The following is a 20,140-nucleotide window of genomic DNA, read 5'->3' as shown; positions in this document are numbered from 1 at the left end:
ATCGCTTCAGTAAAACTTGTTGATAAGTTAAATTTGCTGAAGGCTAACGTAAACACGTGCCTGGTTTTTGAAAAAAACTAAAAGAAGTATTTGAAGTAATTTGAACGAATCTCTGTAACCCCCTGTTTTTAATTTTTGAAGTAGTTTGGAGGATCTCGGAGATCACTCGTAATTTATTTTTGAAATAGTTTTGAAATGGTAACCAGCACGGGAAAAATTTTTTTTCATTTAAAAATAGATAAAATTATCAGTCTACAGTTTAACGAAAATCCGACTCCTAGTAGAAGGCATGATGTTATGGTTTTGGAAAATGTTTATGGTTTTGACACTGTCATCGACCTTCTATCAGGTATGTAAAAATGACTGCTAAATCTACATATCTATATACACGTGCAATATACTATCTCTGAGACTAATCTATGTTTGTTCGTTGCACTATTGTAAAACAAGCTATATAAATGTAAACTGATTTTGACACATGAATAAAGCATGCCTTTGTTCTAGAACATCGAGAAACTTTGTAACGAACTTAGCAGCAATCAGAAATGTAAAAAAAAATCGTGTTAATTCTCGAGGAAAGCAAATGTGCTCATCCCACCCAAAAACATATGACGTCATATCAATATTTTGCGAAGCAATCCTCAATAAAGTTTAACAAAGAAAAATAAAATTAAAATTACAGTGTTCAGCAGAAAGTACAGCGTGAACTCTCCTTACATCTTCATTTTAACATTTTTCTGCTGAACAGTGGTAGAGCAAAAAATTGTTTTATGATCGACTAGACGGTTCGCAGTAGTTTGAAGCAAAATACTCATAAGATTAAATTTTATTCAAGTGATAAGATACGTTGCAAGATTTACACTTTAAACGCTATGTAAATAATGTATTAATTTTTATTGTACATAGTGTATGCACGTGGACGGTTTTCAGTTAAAGTACAACCATCATCTAATCAACTTGTCGACCTTAGTCGGATTTCTACACTATCACCATGTGTTATGTCATGCAGTTTGGCGTGAAGTTGTTGGTGTTGGTTTCGCTGCAGAGTGCAGTCGCTATAAATTGGAAAAATAATGCCTGCCACAATATTTTTTCGTACTATTTTTCGGCTGTTAGTCGTAATTGTTACGAAAACGACGACGTGCGGCCAAACGATCTCGTATGTATTTTCGGAGTGGTACTGGTACTTAATCTAGTGATCATATTTTAGCCAAGTATTTCGAAAAGACATGGATACGATACTGAAACATTTACTTTAACAACAGGCGATGGATATGAGTTACATTTGTACCGAATGTCGTCAACAAATACACAAACCACAAAAATTCCACTTTTTGTTTTACATGGAATAGCTATCGATGTAGAATCTTGGGTCGACATCGGCAACAGATCTCTCGGTACTATTGATTATTTTTTCACAAATAGTAATAAACTAACGATTGAATAGCTTTCAATTTAGTTGACGGAGGTTATGATGTGTGGGTTGGAACCTTGAGGGGAACTATAGATTCCAATAAACACAAGACTTTAACAGTTAACGATCCCGAATACTGGAATTTTAAGTACGAATTCTTTGATGATTTTTTTCTTGTAACAGAAAGATTCTAGCTTGGACACTATTACCAAGGAGGATTTGAGGATCCAGCTAGAATTTGTTGCCAACGCGACTCAAGAGAAAGCTGTTATTGTGGCACATTCGATGGGTTGTACTTTAAGTTTCATGTTTGGTTCGGAATATCCTGATCGAGCTAACCAGTTGATAAAGGGGTTGGTTGCACTGGCACCAGTGGTTTATCTAGACGATGTGCCATTTACAACGTCTGCGTTACTTTGGGCTATGCCATTAATCGTAAGTCACGACTAAATTTGAAAATAAAAATCACGTTCGACTTTTCAGCAAATTTTCAAAGCTTTCAATATCAAAGGTCTTCTATATCACGAAAAATTGGTCCATAGCTTCGAAACGCACGTTTGTAAGTTGTTACCAAATCTCTGCTACTTTCTCGTAAGTACAGCGTCTGGAAAAACAAAGCAGTTTGCTCCTGTAAGTACTAAGATGGTAACAAATTTTCACTGACAGTACTATCCTGTAGGAAGATTTGCTCCTTTTTACTAGTTACTGGCCAAGTGGAGTGTCCGTCTATCAGTTAGAACATTTTCTGCAAATCTCGAAAGACCACAAATTCCAAAAATACGATTACGGCACGCATAAAAATAAGGAAATTTATGGTACTGAAAACCCGCCAGTCTACAATTTAACCAACGTCCAATTTCCCGTATCCTTGTTCTATGGAACGCACGATGTCTTGTTTTTGCAAAAGGTGTGTGGTAATTATTTTCAGCATTATCAAAAACACAAATTACAATGTTAATCATACGCTAAGTCTATATTTAGTCCCCAGCGTTGTAAAAACGCTATTAGAGATTACAAAATGTTTTAAATATTTTTTTTTAGAATGTTGACCGATTATTTAACGAACTTGGCAGTAGTCAAAAGTACAAAATTTCTGTTCCGAGAAATGCGGGGCCAGAATACGGTTACTCGCACATCGACTTCCTTTGGTCAAAAAATCTACATAAATTTCTGTATGACGACGTTTTTGAAAAATTGGATTTGATTATTAATGGTAACTAAAGTGGTCGTTAGTGGTTCATTAAAAGTTAGATTTTTAAATCAGTTTGCTCTTTATTACTTAAATTACCCAAGCGTAGCTACTATTTTCATGTTTTGGCGACGTTTCATAGCCACTAGAGTACGAAAAATGTGGTCTCCCATTTTTTTTTTGTAGATTCTAAGGGTCCCGAGGATTCTGAAGATTCTGAATACTTCGAAGGTTGAAGGTTACAAAAAATTTGAAAACTGAAGATTCTGGCCATTCTAAAGATTATAAAGATTTTAGTCCCAGAGACATTATAGTGATCACAAAAAATCTTTAGACATATTTTAAGTATTAACAAAATTTTTCTTAATAAATTCCAAAGATTCTGAAAATTCTGAAAAGATCAAAGTTTCTAACAATTTTGAAGTTTCTGAAGAATTTAAAAATTGTAAAAGTTTGCAATCTTTGCAATCTTTAGAATCTTTAAAATTTTTTGAATCTCATAAAACCAAAACATCCGAAATCTTTGGAATTTCTTCTTCTTTTTCAGTCTTTGTAAATATTCAGAATCTTCAGAAACTTTAGAATCTCCAGAATCTCTAGACTCTTTGGAATCTTTAGAACTTCAGAATTTTTAAAATATTTAGGATCTTGAAGATGTTTGTTATCTTTGCAATCTTTGGGATCTTTGTGAACTTTGGGATTTTTGGAATGTTTGGGATCTTTAGAATTGTTGATCTATGAAATCTTTGGAATCTCTGGAATCTCTAGAATCTTTGGAATATTCGGATTCTTCGGAATCATTGGACTCTTTGGAATCTTTAGAATCTTTAAAAAAATTTTAATCCCAGAATATCAAAACATCCGGAATCTTTGGAATTTCTTCTTCTTCAGTCTTTGAAAATATTCAGAATCTTCAGAACTTTAGAATTTTCAAAATCTTTAGAACTTTAGAATCTTTAGGATCTTGAAGATCTTTGGCATCTTTCCAATCTTTGGAATCTTTGTGAACTTTGGGATTTTTGGAATGTTTGGTATCTTTAGAATCTTCAGATCTTTAGAATTTTTAGATCTTTAGAATATTTAGAATCGTTGGATTCTTTGGAATCTTTGGAAAGTCTGGAATCTTTGGAATATTTGGATTCTTCGGAATCATTTTATTCTTTACAATCTTCAGAATCTCTGGAATCTTTGCAATCTTTAGAATCTTTAAAATTTTTTGAATCTCACAATACCAAAACATCCGAAATCTTTGGAATTCCTTCTTCTTTTTCAGTCTTTGTAAATATTCAGAATCTTCAGAAACTTTAGAATCTCCAGAATCTCTAGACTCTTTAGAATCTTTAGAACTTCAGAATTTTTAAAATATTTAGGACCTTGAAGATGTTTGGCATCTTTGCAATCTTTGGAATCTTTGTGAACTTTGAAATCTTTGGAATGTTTGACATCTTTAGAATCTTTAGAATCTTCAGAATTTTTAGGATCTTTAGAATCGTTGGAATCTTTGGAATCTCTGGAATCTTTAGAATATTTGGATTCTTCTGAATCATTGGATTCTTTGGAATTTTTAGAATCTTCAGAATCTTCAGAATTTTCAGAATCTTTGGAATTTTTAAAATCTTTAGTATCTTGAAGATCTTTGGCATCTTTGCAATCTTTGGGATCTTTGTGAACTTTGGGACTTTTGGAATGTTTGGGATCTTTAGAATCTTTAGATCTTTAGAATCGTTGGAATCTTTGGGATCTCTGGAATCTCTGGATTCTTTGGAATATTTGGATTCTTCGGAATCATTGGACGCTTTGGAATTTTTAGAATCTTCAGAATCTTTAGAATCTTTAAAAATTTTTGAATCTCAGAATACCAAAACATTCGGAATCTTTGGAATTTCTTCTTCTTCAGTCCTTGTAAACATTCAGAATCTTCAGAAACTTCAGAATCTTCAGAATCTCTAGACCCTTTAGAATCTTTAGAACTTTAGAATTTTTTAAATCTTTAGGATTTTTAAGATCTTTAGCATTTTTGGAATCTTTGGAATCTTTGTGAACTTTGAAATCTTTGGAATGTTTGACATCTTTAGAATCTTTAGGATCTTCAGAATCGTTGGAAATTTTGGAATCTCTGGAATCTCTGGAATCTTTGGAATATGTGGATTCTTCGGAATCATTGAATTCTTTGGATTCTTTGGAAACTTTAGAATCTTCAGAACCTTCAGAATTTCCAGAATCTTTGGAATCTTTACAATCTTTAGAAATTTTTAATCTGAGAATACCAAAACAAACAGAATCTTTGGAATTTCTGAAACTTCAGGAACTTCTGGAATTTTTAATAATCTTAAGAATTTTCCGAATCTTCAGCCTTCAATATGTTTCGGTTTCATAATTTTAGTTTTTTCAGCTTTAGTTTTTTCAATTTTTCGATATTGCAATTTTTCATTTTTCGATTTTTTAGTTTTTTGATTATTCAGTTTTTCATTCCCTCAATTTTTCAAGTTAGATTAAAACGTGAATAAGTGGAAAATTGAAAAGTTACAAATGGAAAAACTGAAGAAATGAAAAATTAAACTGAAGAAAAACGGATCGAATCGAAAAATTGGAAAACTAAAAAATTATAAAGTCTAAAAATTGTAGAATCGTCAAAATTCTAAATTTGAAAAACTTTAACATTGACAGACCAAAAAAAATGGAAAATCAAATTTCGAGGAACTGAAAAATTAAGTATCTAGAAATTGAAAAATTAAAATAGAAAAATTGAAAATTCGAATAAATGAAAAAGTTTTAGAATCCAATAATTGAAAATCGGAAAAATTCTAAAATCGTAGAATTGAAAAAGTGAAAAATTTTTAAAATATATTATTATTTTTACATACTTAAAATAAAAACTAGAAAAATTACAAATCAAAAATTGAAGAAACGAAGAATTGAAGAATTATGAAACTGAAAAAACGGAAAATTATGGAATCTAAAAGAAATTCAATTCAAAAAATTGAACAATGAAAAAATAAATAAATATTAGAGACCCATTGGGGTACTCAATTAATCGTAAAATTTCAAATTTTGAAATCTCTAATAAATATCAAAGAATTTTGGGATTTTGTCTTACTTTTGAAGTAGTTTAAAAGAATCTCGGGGACTCTTTTCGTTTTGTTTTTGAAGTAATTTGAAAGAATCTCGAGGTCGCCTTTTGTTTCTTTTTTGAAGCAGTTTAAAAGAATCTCGGGGACTCTTTTAGTTTTGTTTTTGAAGTAATTTGAAAGAATCTCGGGGATTTCTCGTCTTCTTCTTGAAGTAGTTAAAAAGAATCTCGTGCCTGGTTTTTGGGGTTTCAGGGAGAATTTGGTTTTTGGAGTACATAGTTTGAAAGAATGTTAAGATCCTTTGTAATATTGTTGAAGTAATTTGAAAAAGTCTGTGGTACCCCTTGTATTTCAGCACCCATAATACAAAGAACCAACTGAAAACAATTTTTCAAAATTTAAAAAATTTATGCCTCTGTTATTAGTATGCAGCAAAGGAAGCACACTTTTTTTAAATGTATTTTTCAGAATTCTTTTCCAGTGTCTTGGACTTATTTAATTTAAAAAAATGGAAACCCATTTTCTCAGTCGAGGAATTCTGTACAACTTTTTCCCAACCCAACCATTTTTTTGTGTTGGTATCCAGGAATCCAAAACAACTGATAAGTCATTTCAAAGTTAGGAAATACGCATGTCATTGCCATGCAGTTGCCTTGGATATATCTATCGCTTCAGTAAAACTTGTTGATAAGTTAAATTCGCTGAAGGCTAACGTAAACACGTACCTGGTTTTTGAAAAAAACTAAAAGAAGTATTTGAAGTAATTTGAATTGAAAATAGTTTTGAAATGATAACCAGCACGGGATTTTTTTTTCATTTAAAAATGCATACAATTTTCAGTCTACAATTTAACGAAAATCCGACTCCCAGTAGAAGGCATGATATTCTGGTTTTGGAAAATGTTTATGGTTTTGACATTGTCATCGACCTTCTATCAGGTATGCAAAAATGACTGCTAAATCTACATATCTATATACACGTGCAATATACTATCACTGAGACTAATCTATGTTTGTTCATTGTACTATTGTAAAACAAGCTCTATAAATGTAAAATGATTTTAACACATGAATAAAGCATGCCTTTGTTCTAGAACATCGAGAAACTTTGTAACGAACTTAGCAGCAATCAGAACTGTAAAAAAAAATCTTGTTAATTCTCGAGGAACGCAAATGTGCTCGTCCTACCCAAAAAACATATGACGTCATATCAACATTTTGCGAAGCAATCCGCGATAAAATTTAACAAAGAAAAATAAAATTAAAATTACAGTGTTCAGGAGAAAGTATGGCATGAACTCTCCTTACATCTTCATTTTAACGTTTTTCTGCTGAACAGTGGTAGAGCAAAAAATTGTTTTATGATCGACTAGACGGTTCGCAGTAGTTTGAGGCAAAATACTCATAGGATTAAATTTTATTCAAGTGATAAGATACGTTGCAAGATTTACACTTTAAACGCTATGTAAATAATGTATTAATTTTTATTGTACATAGTCTATGCACGTGGACGGTTTTCAGTTAAAGTACAACCATCATCTAATCAACTTGTCGACTTTAGTCGGAATTCTACACTATCACCATGTATTATGTCATGCAGTTTGCCGTGAAGTTGTTGGTGTTGGTTTCGCTGCAGAGTGCAGTCGCTATAAATTGGAAAAATAATGCCTGCCACAATATTTTTTCGTACTATTTTTCAGCTATTAGTCGTAATTGGAATTTTTAAAATCTTTAGGAGCTTTAAGATCTTTGGCATCTTTGGAATCTTTGGGATTTTTGTGAAGTTTGGGATCTTTGGAATGTTTGGCATCTTTAGAATCTTTAGGATCTTTAAAATCTTTATAATCGTTGGGATCTTTGGAATCTCTGGAATTTCTGGAATCTTTGGATTATTTGGATTCTTCGGAATCATTGGACTCTTTGGAATCTTTAGAATCTTCAGAATCTTTTGAATCTTTAGAATTTTTTGAATCTCAAAATACCAGAACATTCGGAATCTTTGAAATTTCTGAAATTTCAGGAACTTCTGTAATTTTTATAATCTTAAGAATCTTCCGAATATTCAGCCTTTGAAATATTCAGAAACTCCAGAATCATTCTCTGGAATATTTGTAATCTTTGCATTCTTTGGAATCTTTGGAATCTTTAGTCTTTGGAATCTTTAGAACCTTCAGAATTTTCAGAATCTTCAGAATCCTCAAAATCATCAGAATCCTCAAAATCTTCAGAATCTTCAGAATTTTCAGAATCTTCAGAATTTTCAGAATCTTCAGAATCTTCAGAAGCTTCAGAATCTTCAGAATCTTCAAAATTTTCAGAATCTTCAGAAGCTTTAGAATCGTTTGAATTTTTTTAATCTCAGAATAACAGAACATCCAGAGTATTTTCCATTTTCAATGCTTCGGTTTCATAATTTTAGTTTTTTCAGCTTTAATTTTTTTCAATTTCTCGATATTACAATTTTTCATTTTTCGATTTTTCAGTTTCTCGTTTTTTCATTTTTCGATTTTTCAAATTTTCAAGTTCTTGATTTTTATTTTTCATTTTCCTCAATTTTTAATTTTCATTTTCAGAATCTACGGAACCTGGACTCTTCTGAACCTTTATATTCGTCCAAATCTTCAGTCTTCGGAAATATTCAGTATCTTCAAAAACTTAAAATCTTCAGAATCCCTAGATTCTTTAGAATTAGAACTTTCGAATTTTTAAAATCTTTAGGATCTTTGGGATCTCTAGAATCTTTAGGATCTTTACAATGATTGGAATCTTTGGAATCTCGGGAATCTCTGAAATTTGTGGAACCTCTGGAATCTTTGGAATCGGTGGAATATTTGGATCTTTTGAAATTTTTGGAATCTTAAGAATTTTTAAAATCGTAATCGTCAGAATCTTCAGGATATTCAGGAGGATCTTCAGATTCTTCAGATTCTTCAGATTCTTCAGATTCTTCAGATTCTTCAAATTCTTCAGAAAAATCTTTAGGATCTTTGTGATTTTTGGAAGCTTTCGGATCTTTATGAAATTTGGCCTTTAAGGGTCTTTAGTATCTTTAGGATCTTTGTGAAATTTGGAATTTTTGGGATCTTTAGAAACTTCGGAATCTTTCGAATCTCTGGAATCTTTGGAATCTCTGGAACCTTTGGAATCTCTGGAATCTTTGGATTCTTTGTAATCTTTAGAATCTCTAGAATATTTGGAATCTCTAGAACTTCTGTAATCTCTGGATTTTTTGGAATCTTGGGAATCTTCAGCATTTCCGATATTCATTCAGAATCTTCACAATCTTCGGAATCTTTGGAATCTTTAGAATCTTTAGAATTTTTTGAATCTCAAAATACCAGAACATCAGGAATCTTTGAAATTTCTGAAATTTCAGGAACTTCCGTAATTTTAATAATCTCAAGAATCTTTCGAATCTTCAGATTTTGAAATACTCAGAAACTCCAAAATTTTTTCCATTTTCAATGTTTCGGTTTCATAATTTTAGTTTTTTCAGCTTTAGTTTTTTCAATTTTTCGATTATTCAGTTTCTCGTTTTTTAGTTTTTCGATTTTTCAGGTTTTCGTTTCCTCAATTTTTTAAGTTCTTGGTTTTTATTTTTCATTTTCCAGTTTTTAATTTTCATTTTCAGAAGCTATGGAACCTAAAATCTACGGAACCTCTGCAGTCTTCAAAATGTTCAGTCTTCGAAATATTCAGAATCTTCAGATGCTTTGGAATCTTTAGAACCTTAAAATTTTTGGATCTTTAGGATCTTGGGCATCTTTGGAATCTTTGGCATCTTTGTGAACTTTGGGATCTTTAGAACTTTGGAATATTTGGAATCTCTGGATTCTTTGGAATCTTTTAAATCTTTGGAATCTTTAAAATTTTCAGAATCTTCAGAAGCATCAGAATCTTTAGAATATTAAATTTTTTTTAATCCCAGAACATCCGGAATCGTTGGAATTTCTCAAATTTGAGGAAGTTCTGGAATTTTTATAATCTTAAGAATCTTCCGAATTTTCAGCCTTTGAAATATGTACTCAGAAACTCAAGAATCTTTCCATTTTCAATTTTTCAGTTACTATTTTTTAATTTTTCGAATTTTCAGTTTTTCTTTTCCTCAATTTCAAGTCAAGAAAAATGAAACAGAAGAAAAACTAATCGAAAAAATTGTAGAATCGTCAAAATTGTAAATTTGAAAAACTGTAACATTGACAGATCGAAAAATTAAAAAATTGCAATGGAAAAATTGAAGAAACGAAAAGCTGAAAAACTAAATTTCGAGGAATTGAAAAATTAAGAATCTAGAAATTGAAAGATTAAAAAACGAAAAACTGAAAATTCGAATAAATGAAACAGTTTTAAAATCCATTAATTGAAAATCGGAAAAATTCTAAAATCGTAGAATTCAAAAAGTGAAAAACTTTAAAATTTATTATTATTTTTTCATGTTTAAAATGAAAACTAAAAAAATTACAAATCAAAAATTGAAGAAACGAAGAATTGAAAAATTATGAAAGCGAAAAAACGGAAAATTAAGGAATCTAACAGAAATTCAAATCAAAAAATTAAATAATCTAAAAATTGAAAAATTTTAAAATACAAAGATTTTCAAAATAGTTTGGAAAAATCTAGGAGACTTCTTGAATCTGATTTTTGAAGTGGTTTAAAGGAATCTCGGGAACCCCTTTTGTTTTTGAACTAATTTGAAAGAGTCTCGGGGGCTGCTTGTGCCTGGTTTTTGGGATCTCAGAGAGAATTTGGTTTTTGAAGTAGTCTGAAAGAATGTTAAGATCCTTTGCATTATTTTTGAAGTAATTTGAAAAACTCTGTGGAACCCCTTGTATTTCAGCACCCATAATACATAGAACCAACTGTCAAAGGAAAACAATTTTTCAAAATTTAAAAAATGTAGGCCTGTGTTATTAGTATGCAGCAATGGAAGCACACTTTTTTTAAATGTATTTTTCAGAATTCGTTTTCAGTGCCTTGGACTTATTTAATTTAAAAAAATGGAAACCCATTTTCTCCCAGTCGAGGAATTCTGTACAACTTTTTCCCATCTCAACCATTTTTTTGTGTTGGTATCCAGGAATCCAAAAAAACTGATAAGTCATTTCAAAGTTAGGAAATGCGCATATCATACCCATGTAGTTGCCTTGGATATATCTATCGCTTCAGTAAAACTTGTTGATAAGTTAAATTTGCTGAAGGCTAACGTAAACACGTGCCTGGTTTTTAAAAAAGACTAAAAGAAGTATTTGAAGTAATTTGAACGAATCTCTGTAACCCACTGTTTTTAATTTTTGAAGTAGTTTGGAGGATCTCGGAGATCACTCGTAATTTATTTTTGAAATAGTTTTGAAATGGTAACCAGCACGGGAAAAATTTTTTTTCATTTAAAAATAGATAAAATTATCAGTCTACAGTTTAACGAAAATCCGACTCCTAGTAGAAGGCATGATGTTATGGTTTTGGAAAATGTTTATGGTTTTGACACTGTCATCGACCTTCTATCAGGTATGTAAAAATGACTGCTAAATCTACATATCTATATACACGTGCAATATACTATCTCTGAGACTAATCTATGTTTGTTCGTTGCACTATTGTAAAACAAGCTATATAAATGTAAACTGATTTTGACACATGAATAAAGCATGCCTTTGTTCTAGAACATCGAGAAACTTTGTAACGAACTTAGCAGCAATCAGAAATGTAAAAAAAAATCGTGTTAATTCTCGAGGAAAGCAAATGTGCTCATCCCACCCAAAAACATATGACGTCATATCAATATTTTGCGAAGCAATCCTCAATAAAGTTTAACAAAGAAAAATAAAATTAAAATTACAGTGTTCAGCAGAAAGTACAGCGTGAACTCTCCTTACATCTTCATTTTAACATTTTTCTGCTGAACAGTGGTAGAGCAAAAAATTGTTTTATGATCGACTAGACGGTTCGCAGTAGTTTGAAGCAAAATACTCATAAGATTAAATTTTATTCAAGTGATAAGATACGTTGCAAGATTTACACTTTAAACGCTATGTAAATAATGTATTAATTTTTATTGTACATAGTGTATGCACGTGGACGGTTTTCAGTTAAAGTACAACCATCATCTAATCAACTTGTCGACCTTAGTCGGATTTCTACACTATCACCATGTGTTATGTCATGCAGTTTGGCGTGAAGTTGTTGGTGTTGGTTTCGCTGCAGAGTGCAGTCGCTATAAATTGGAAAAATAATGCCTGCCACAATATTTTTTCGTACTATTTTTCGGCTGTTAGTCGTAATTGTTACGAAAACGACGACGTGCGGCCAAACGATCTCGTATGTATTTTCGGAGTGGTACTGGTACTTAATCTAGTGATCATATTTTAGCCAAGTATTTCGAAAAGACATGGATACGATACTGAAACATTTACTTTAACAACAGGCGATGGATATGAGTTACATTTGTACCGAATGTCGTCAACAAATACACAAACCACAAAAATTCCACTTTTTGTTTTACATGGAATAGCTATCGATGTAGAATCTTGGGTCGACATCGGCAACAGATCTCTCGGTACTATTGATTATTTTTTCACAAATAGTAATAAACTAACGATTGAATAGCTTTCAATTTAGTTGACGGAGGTTATGATGTGTGGGTTGGAACCTTGAGGGGAACTATAGATTCCAATAAACACAAGACTTTAACAGTTAACGATCCCGAATACTGGAATTTTAAGTACGAATTCTTTGATGATTTTTTTCTTGTAACAGAAAGATTCTAGCTTGGACACTATTACCAAGGAGGATTTGAGGATCCAGCTAGAATTTGTTGCCAACGCGACTCAAGAGAAAGCTGTTATTGTGGCACATTCGATGGGTTGTACTTTAAGTTTCATGTTTGGTTCGGAATATCCTGATCGAGCTAACCAGTTGATAAAGGGGTTGGTTGCACTGGCACCAGTGGTTTATCTAGACGATGTGCCATTTACAACGTCTGCGTTACTTTGGGCTATGCCATTAATCGTAAGTCACGACTAAATTTGAAAATAAAAATCACGTTCGACTTTTCAGCAAATTTTCAAAGCTTTCAATATCAAAGGTCTTCTATATCACGAAAAATTGGTCCATAGCTTCGAAACGCACGTTTGTAAGTTGTTACCAAATCTCTGCTACTTTCTCGTAAGTACAGCGTCTGGAAAAACAAAGCAGTTTGCTCCTGTAAGTACTAAGATGGTAACAAATTTTCACTGACAGTACTATCCTGTAGGAAGATTTGCTCCTTTTTACTAGTTACTGGCCAAGTGGAGTGTCCGTCTATCAGTTAGAACATTTTCTGCAAATCTCGAAAGACCACAAATTCCAAAAATACGATTACGGCACGCATAAAAATAAGGAAATTTATGGTACTGAAAACCCGCCAGTCTACAATTTAACCAACGTCCAATTTCCCGTATCCTTGTTCTATGGAACGCACGATGTCTTGTTTTTGCAAAAGGTGTGTGGTAATTATTTTCAGCATTATCAAAAACACAAATTACAATGTTAATCATACGCTAAGTCTATATTTAGTCCCCAGCGTTGTAAAAACGCTATTAGAGATTACAAAATGTTTTAAATATTTTTTTTTAGAATATTGACCGATTATTTAACGAACTTGGCAGTAGTCAAAAGTACAAAATTTCTGTTCCGAGAAATGCGGGGCCAGAATACGGTTACTCGCACATCGACTTCCTTTGGTCAAAAAATCTACATAAATTTCTGTATGACGACGTTTTTGAAAAATTGGATTTGATTATTAATGGTAACTAAAGTGGTCGTTAGTGGTTCATTAAAAGTTAGATTTTTAAATCAGTTTGCTCTTTATTACTTAAATTACCCAAGCGTAGCTACTATTTTCATGTTTTGGCGACGTTTCATAGCCACTAGAGTACGAAAAATGTGGTCTCCCATTTTTTTTTTGTAGATTCTAAGGGTCCCGAGGATTCTGAAGATTCTGAATACTTCGAAGGTTGAAGGTTACAAAAAATTTGAAAACTGAAGATTCTGGCCATTCTAAAGATTATAAAGATTTTAGTCCCAGAGACATTATAGTGATCACAAAAAATCTTTAGACATATTTTAAGTATTAACAAAATTTTTCTTAATAAATTCCAAAGATTCTGAAAATTCTGAAAAGATCAAAGTTTCTAACAATTTTGAAGTTTCTGAAGAATTTAAAAATTATAAAAGTTTGCAATCTTTGCAATCTTTAGAATCTTTAAAATTTTTTGAATCTCATAAAACCAAAACATCCGAAATCTTTGGAATTTCTTCTTCTTTTTCAGTCTTTGTAAATATTCAGAATCTTCAGAAACTTTAGAATCTCCAGAATCTCTAGACTCTTTGGAATCTTTAGAACTTCAGAATTTTTAAAATATTTAGGATCTTGAAGATGTTTGTTATCTTTGCAATCTTTGGGATCTTTGTGAACTTTGGAATCTTTGGAATCTCTGGAATCTTTAGAATATTTGGATTCTTCTGAATCATTGGATTCTTTGGAATTTTTAGAATCTTCAGAATCTTCAGAATTTTCAGAATCTTTGGAATTTTTAAAATCTTTAGTATCTTGAAGATCTTTGGCATCTTTGCAATCTTTGGGATCTTTGTGAACTTTGGGACTTTTGGAATGTTTGGGATCTTTAGAATCTTTAGATCTTTAGAATCGTTGGAATCTTTGGGATCTCTGGAATCTCTGGATTCTTACTTACTTACTTACTTTATTGACGGAAAAACATCCTTAAACAATACACAGAAAAAATAATAAAATCACATGAGAATGTTACAATATTTTTAAAATAAGATTTGCCTTAACTTAGTTTGAAATTTAGGAAATGTATCTGAATAAAAATCAATTCTGCTATAAATAGAATTACAAGTAAATAATATATTATTAAGTGGTGAAAACAACAAATAATTCGTAAAATTAAATTTAATGTAGAACAAGGGAGCTTGTCTAACATTGAACTGAGGAACATAGAAGTTAATAGAATTCAGAATGTCAGAATCGCACATATTGTTTAGAAGTTTATACATAAAACAAATTTTGTGAAAATCACGACGTACACTTAATAAAGACAAACCCAAATAAGATTTACTAAGACTAGTAGAATGAGAGACCTTAAGTGGTAATTTGAACAAAATAGATTTGACAAACTTATTTTGAATGCGTTCAATTCTATTCTTATGTATCTGATATATAGGATCCCACAGTATGCACCCATATTCCAAGACTGAACGGACCAATGATGAATATAATACTAGAGAAGTACGAATATCATTAAAATCATGACAGTATCTCTTTATACACCCTAATACTTTATTAGCTTTTGAAACAATATATTCACAATGCAGGACAAAGGATAATTTGCTGTCTAAAATGATACCAAGGTCTTTTACGGAAGAAACAACTTTTAAGGAATTATTGTCAATAGCATAACACGGAATTGATGCCAGAATTTTACGACTAAAACATATTACTTGACATTTGCTATAATTTAATTTCATTAAGTTATCCTTACACCACAATGAGAGAGAATCTAAGTCGCTTTGCAGTAAAAACATATCGTTACTATCCCTAATAGTTTTAAATATTTTTAAGTCATCAGCGAACAGGCTAAAATTACATTTGAGTATATTAGACACATCATTTATATAAATGGAAAAGAGCAAAGGCCCGAGAATTGACCCTTGTGGGACCCCAGAGGTAATAATCTGTGAAGACGAGAAGCAATTTTTGAATTTCACAATCTGGGATCGATTATCAAGGTAACTAGTAAACCATAGAAGTAGATGACCAGAGACACCATAAGCGCTAAGTTTATTTATTAATATTTTATGACTAATTTTGTCAAAGGCCTTGCTGAGGTCAGTATACACAGTGTGAACTTCAGCACTCTCAGAAAATGACTTAATAACGTTATCAGTAAAACTTAACAAATTAGTTATAGTTGACCTTTTACGAAAAAAACCATGCTGATTCAAAGAGATAATATTTTTAAAAGCATAAGAAATATGAGTGTATACTATCGATTCCAATATCTTACAAGGTGTTGATAGGATGGAAACAGGCCTATAATTTTCAATGGAAGACTTACTACCTGCTTTATGTATAGGTACAACATGAGTCACCTTCCATAATGACGGAAACTTACCAGATTGTAATGATAAATTGAACAACAATTGCAGCGGTAATGCTAAAGACTTACCACAGTTCTTATAAAATTTTGGAGGAACGAAATCAGGACCAGCTCCCTTGTTAGAATCAATCATATCTAACGCACTTTTAACATCTGTCAAGTGAATGTTAATTTTATCAATATTAACCACTGAATCAAAAACAGCATTAAAATTAGGATTAATAACGTTACAATATACAGAGCCAAAGTAATTACTAAAACATTGACAAATATCAATATCATTATAAAAAATTTCATTGCCCAATCTCATTGGCAGTGGCATTTGACAATTAGATTTTGTGCGGATAAATTTCCAAAAGTTACTGGGATTTAACAACAAATCATTTTGAATATTAGAGATATGTTCACTATACGCACTCTTAATCATAACTTTACATAAACTTCTCAAATTTACAAATTTCACATAGTCTGTATTAGTACTAGTTCTTTTAAATTGCTTGTGAGCAATTTTCTTTGCCTTTATAAGATTTATAATATCACGACTAAACCACTTGGGATACGAAGAAGTTACTTTGCGTTTGACTGGTACAAATTGCTCACAAGCAGCATGTACATGTTCATAGAAAATATTTACTGCATCATCAACATCAACGATATTATCAAAAATTGAATACCAATTAATACCAGAAAAATAGCTACAAATATCAACGTAAGATGCAGAGTTAAAGTCAAAATAGTATTCAACTTTATTACAATTCATATCAATGAAGCAGTCAAGAACAACTTCAATCAAAAGAGGTGGATGACTAGCATCAATAATACTAAGGGAATTACACAATGACAGGTTACAATCATCTAAATTAGTGAAACATAAATCTAGTACATTACCAGCTATATTTTTAAAACAATTCAACTGGTGTAAACCACATGCAGAGAAAGAATCGCAAATGTGACATTCACATAGCCCTGCGGATGAAAAAGGAACATAACCATTAAACTCATCATCAGGATGCCACACGATGTTGGGTAAATTATAGTCACCAACCAGGAAAATATAAGAACTGACATTTTTTTCACATATATCATTTACTGTTTCAGTATGCACTACGTATTTACCAATTCCAGAATCAGGAGGTAGGTAAACTGTTCCTATAATAATGTCAACTGAACCAACAGTTATTTTTACAAATAACTGCTCAACAGTATTTACATTTAATAATATCTCACTAGATAAAAATGTCTTCAAAACAGCTATGAGAACCCCACCTCCGCGCATTTTACTACTGTTGAACATGTTACGATCACACCTGTACACAACGTATCTGTTGTCAAATAACTCACTACTGTTAACTTCAGGATAAAGCCATGTCTCAGTCAAGACAATTACACTAAATTCTTCAGAGAGACACTCACAATAAAAATCACTTATTTTAGTGTTCAAACCCCTGACATTTTGATAATATACTCTAAAATTGCTTTTGTGTAAGGAGTTACCTATGACATTACTGGATCCTTTCTTATACTGCGAAAAAAATGAAACTTCTTTATAACTACTCCAGAAGGCCAAATATCTTCACAAAGTAATTTATTAAACATGTCCTCATCAACAGTTATTTTAAACGCAATACTCCTGGCTGAGTCTCTTTTGGGTAGTTGTTCAACCTCAAAATTTCTTTCTGGAAATTTCGACATGAGATAATCTTGAATTGCATTAGACTTACAATCTAGAGATAAATTGCCAACATATATATATCGTTTTTTAATTGCAGCTTTAAAGGTCAAATTGCCCCCTTCAAGTTTACCTTTAATAATATTGACTTTTTTCTTGTTATGAATAACCTTTTTAAAACCATCATCTTGAATAACATCAACCATCTTAGTTTTATCCTTATCAGTTAACTTAAAATCGGTGCCCTCCATGGAAGAGATATTCATATCATCCTTAGTACTTATAGGGTCAAGATTAATTATATCATTCATCAGACTAGTTTGATAGTTTTCTAATTGGTGACCAAAACTGGACTTACTAACTGTTGAAATGGTCTCATTGATGTTGATTGTATCATTGTTTACCTTTGCCGACCAGGCATTTCTGATACCATTCTCATTATCATGCTTCAGAGTTTTTGCCGATGTTGACAGTGGATTCACGATAATATTATCTGAGGACACACACTTGCGCTGTTGTTTCAACGACATAATTTCGGACTGAAGATACAAGTTTTTCTCACGCAGCAAAGCACAATTTTCTTCTAAAACATTGTTCTTGCTTTTTAGCACCGACACTAATTCCTTAAGATACATAATTTCCGTCTCAACTTCACTATTGTTACACACAATTTTTGGAGAACTTTCCCATTCATGATTACATTTGGGATTTTTCGCTTGTAAGGCAAACTTAACACATCCTGGGTGGAACAAACTGAAGCACTTTACACACAAAACTTTCTCCTTCGATATAAGTTTTCTACAATGCTTGCAATTAGATAAAACCCCGCCATCAGCAGGAATATCAAGATTCGGTGTAACATTGACGGTCGCCATCTTGAAACCATCCAAATATTCTTTGGAATATTTGGATTCTTCGGAATCATTGGACGCTTTGGAATTTTTAGAATCTTCAGAATCTTTAGAATCTTTAAAAATTTTTGAATCTCAGAATACCAAAACATTCGGAATCTTTGGAATTTCTTCTTCTTCAGTCCTTGTAAACATTCAGAATCTTCAGAAACTTCAGAATCTTCAGAATCTCTAGACCCTTTAGAATCTTTAGAACTTTAGAATTTTTTAAATCTTTAGGATTTTTAAGATCTTTAGCATTTTTGGAATCTTTGGAATCTTTGTGAACTTTGAAATCTTTGGAATGTTTGACATCTTTAGAATCTTTAGGATCTTCAGAATCGTTGGAAATTTTGGAATCTCTGGAATCTCTGGAATCTTTGGAATATGTGGATTCTTCGGAATCATTGAACTCTTTGGATTCTTTGGAAACTTTAGAATCTTCAGAACCTTCAGAATTTCCAGAATCTTTGGAATCTTTACAATCTTTAGAAATTTTTAATCTGAGAATACCAAAACAAACAGAATCTTTGGAATTTCTGAAACTTCAGGAACTTCTGGAATTTTTAATAATCTTAAGAATTTTCCGAATCTTCAGCCTTCAATATGTTTCGGTTTCATAATTTTAGTTTTTTCAGCTTTAGTTTTTTCAATTTTTCGATATTGCAATTTTTCATTTTTCGATTTTTTAGTTTTTTGATTATTCAGTTTTTCATTCCCTCAATTTTTCAAGTTAGATTAAAACGTGAATAAGTGGAAAATTGAAAAGTTACAAATGGAAAAACTGAAGAAATGAAAAATTAAACTGAAGAAAAACGGATCGAATCGAAAAATTGGAAAACTAAAAAATTATAAAGTCTAAAAATTGTAGAATCGTCAAAATTCTAAATTTGAAAAACTTTAACATTGACAGACCAAAAAAAATGGAAAATCAAATTTCGAGGAACTGAAAAATTAAGTATCTAGAAATTGAAAAATTAAAATAGAAAAATTGAAAATTCGAATAAATGAAAAAGTTTTAGAATCCAATAATTGAAAATCGGAAAAATTCTAAAATCGTAGAATTGAAAAAGTGAAAAATTTTTAAAATATATTATTATTTTTACATACTTAAAATAAAAACTAGAAAAATTACAAATCAAAAATTGAAGAAACGAAGAATTGAAGAATTATGAAACTGAAAAAACGGAAAATTATGGAATCTAAAAGAAATTCAAATCAAAAAATTGAACAATGAAAAAATAAATAAATATTAGAGACCCATTGGGGTACTCAATTAATCGTAAAATTTCAAATTTTGAAATCTCTAATAAATATCAAAGAATTTTGGGATTTTGTCTTATTTTTGAAGTAGTTTAAAAGAATCTCGGGGACTCTTTTCGTTTTGTTTTTGAAGTAATTTGAAAGAATCTCGAGGTCGCCTTTTGTTTCTTTTTTGAAGCAGTTTAAAAGAATCTCGGGGACTCTTTTCGTTTTGTTTTTGAAGTAATTTGAAAGAATCTCGGGGATTTCTCGTCTTCTTTTTGAAGTAGTTTAAAAGAATCTCGTGCCTGGTTTTTGGGGTTTCAGGGAGAATTTGGTTTTTGGAGTACATAGTTTGAAAGAATGTTAAGATCCTTTGTAATATTGTTGAAGTAATTTGAAAAAGTCTGTGGTACCCCTTGTATTTCAGCACCCATAATACAAAGAACCAACTGAAAACAATTTTTCAAAATTTAAAAAATTTATGCCTCTGTTATTAGTATGCAGCA

At 31.3% G+C, this 20,140-nt stretch overlaps 3 protein-coding genes across 3 annotated transcripts in view; all 3 read left to right on the top strand.

The window, feature by feature from the left end:
• The window catches only part of LOC135136119 (somatostatin receptor type 2-like), a 356,309-nt gene that overhangs the window by 282,754 nt on the left and 53,415 nt on the right, over nucleotides 1-20,140 (top strand). The window lies entirely within an intron of this gene.
• Nucleotides 931-2,677, top strand: LOC135136323 (lysosomal acid lipase/cholesteryl ester hydrolase-like). Its single transcript, XM_064065551.1, has 7 exons — nucleotides 931-1,159; nucleotides 1,211-1,397; nucleotides 1,448-1,562; nucleotides 1,609-1,849; nucleotides 1,898-2,044; nucleotides 2,094-2,321; nucleotides 2,456-2,677. Exons 1-7 carry the CDS (start codon nucleotides 992-994, stop codon nucleotides 2,633-2,635), a joined length of 1,266 nt encoding a protein of 421 aa, XP_063921621.1. The 5' UTR covers nucleotides 931-991; the 3' UTR covers nucleotides 2,636-2,677.
• On the top strand, nucleotides 11,759-13,570 carry LOC135136118 (lysosomal acid lipase/cholesteryl ester hydrolase-like). The gene is made up of 7 exons (XM_064065249.1): nucleotides 11,759-11,988; nucleotides 12,040-12,226; nucleotides 12,277-12,391; nucleotides 12,438-12,678; nucleotides 12,727-12,873; nucleotides 12,923-13,150; nucleotides 13,285-13,570. The coding sequence occupies exons 1-7, from the start codon at nucleotides 11,821-11,823 to the stop codon at nucleotides 13,462-13,464; spliced, it is 1,266 nt and encodes a 421-aa protein (XP_063921319.1). The 5' UTR covers nucleotides 11,759-11,820; the 3' UTR covers nucleotides 13,465-13,570.

Source organism: Zophobas morio, unplaced genomic scaffold (assembly GCF_036711695.1).
Source record: "Zophobas morio isolate AGI-343-1 ecotype UQ-CSIRO unplaced genomic scaffold, CSIRO_AGI_Zmor_V1 ptg000026l, whole genome shotgun sequence".
Lineage (NCBI taxonomy): Eukaryota > Metazoa > Arthropoda > Insecta > Coleoptera > Tenebrionidae > Zophobas > Zophobas morio.
This window is presented reverse-complemented; position numbering and strand designations above follow the sequence as displayed.

What these genes read in the sequence shown, in the direction of transcription:
- LOC135136118 (XM_064065249.1), top strand. Translation starts at nt 11,821, where the DNA reads ATGTGTTATGTCATGCAGTTTGGCGTGAAGTTGTTGGTGTTGGTTTCG. An exon ending in CATCGGCAACAGATCTCTCG is followed by an intron (nt 12,227 to 12,276) that starts GTACTATTGATT and finishes ACGATTGAATAG; the next exon opens with CTTTCAATTTAGTTGACGGA. An exon ending in CCCGAATACTGGAATTTTAA is followed by an intron (nt 12,392 to 12,437) that starts GTACGAATTCTT and finishes GAAAGATTCTAG; the next exon opens with CTTGGACACTATTACCAAGG.
- LOC135136323 (XM_064065551.1), top strand. Translation starts at nt 992, where the DNA reads ATGTGTTATGTCATGCAGTTTGGCGTGAAGTTGTTGGTGTTGGTTTCG. An exon ending in ACGTGCGGCCAAACGATCTC is followed by an intron (nt 1,160 to 1,210) that starts GTATGTATTTTC and finishes ATCATATTTTAG; the next exon opens with CCAAGTATTTCGAAAAGACA. An exon ending in CCCGAATACTGGAATTTTAA is followed by an intron (nt 1,563 to 1,608) that starts GTACGAATTCTT and finishes GAAAGATTCTAG; the next exon opens with CTTGGACACTATTACCAAGG.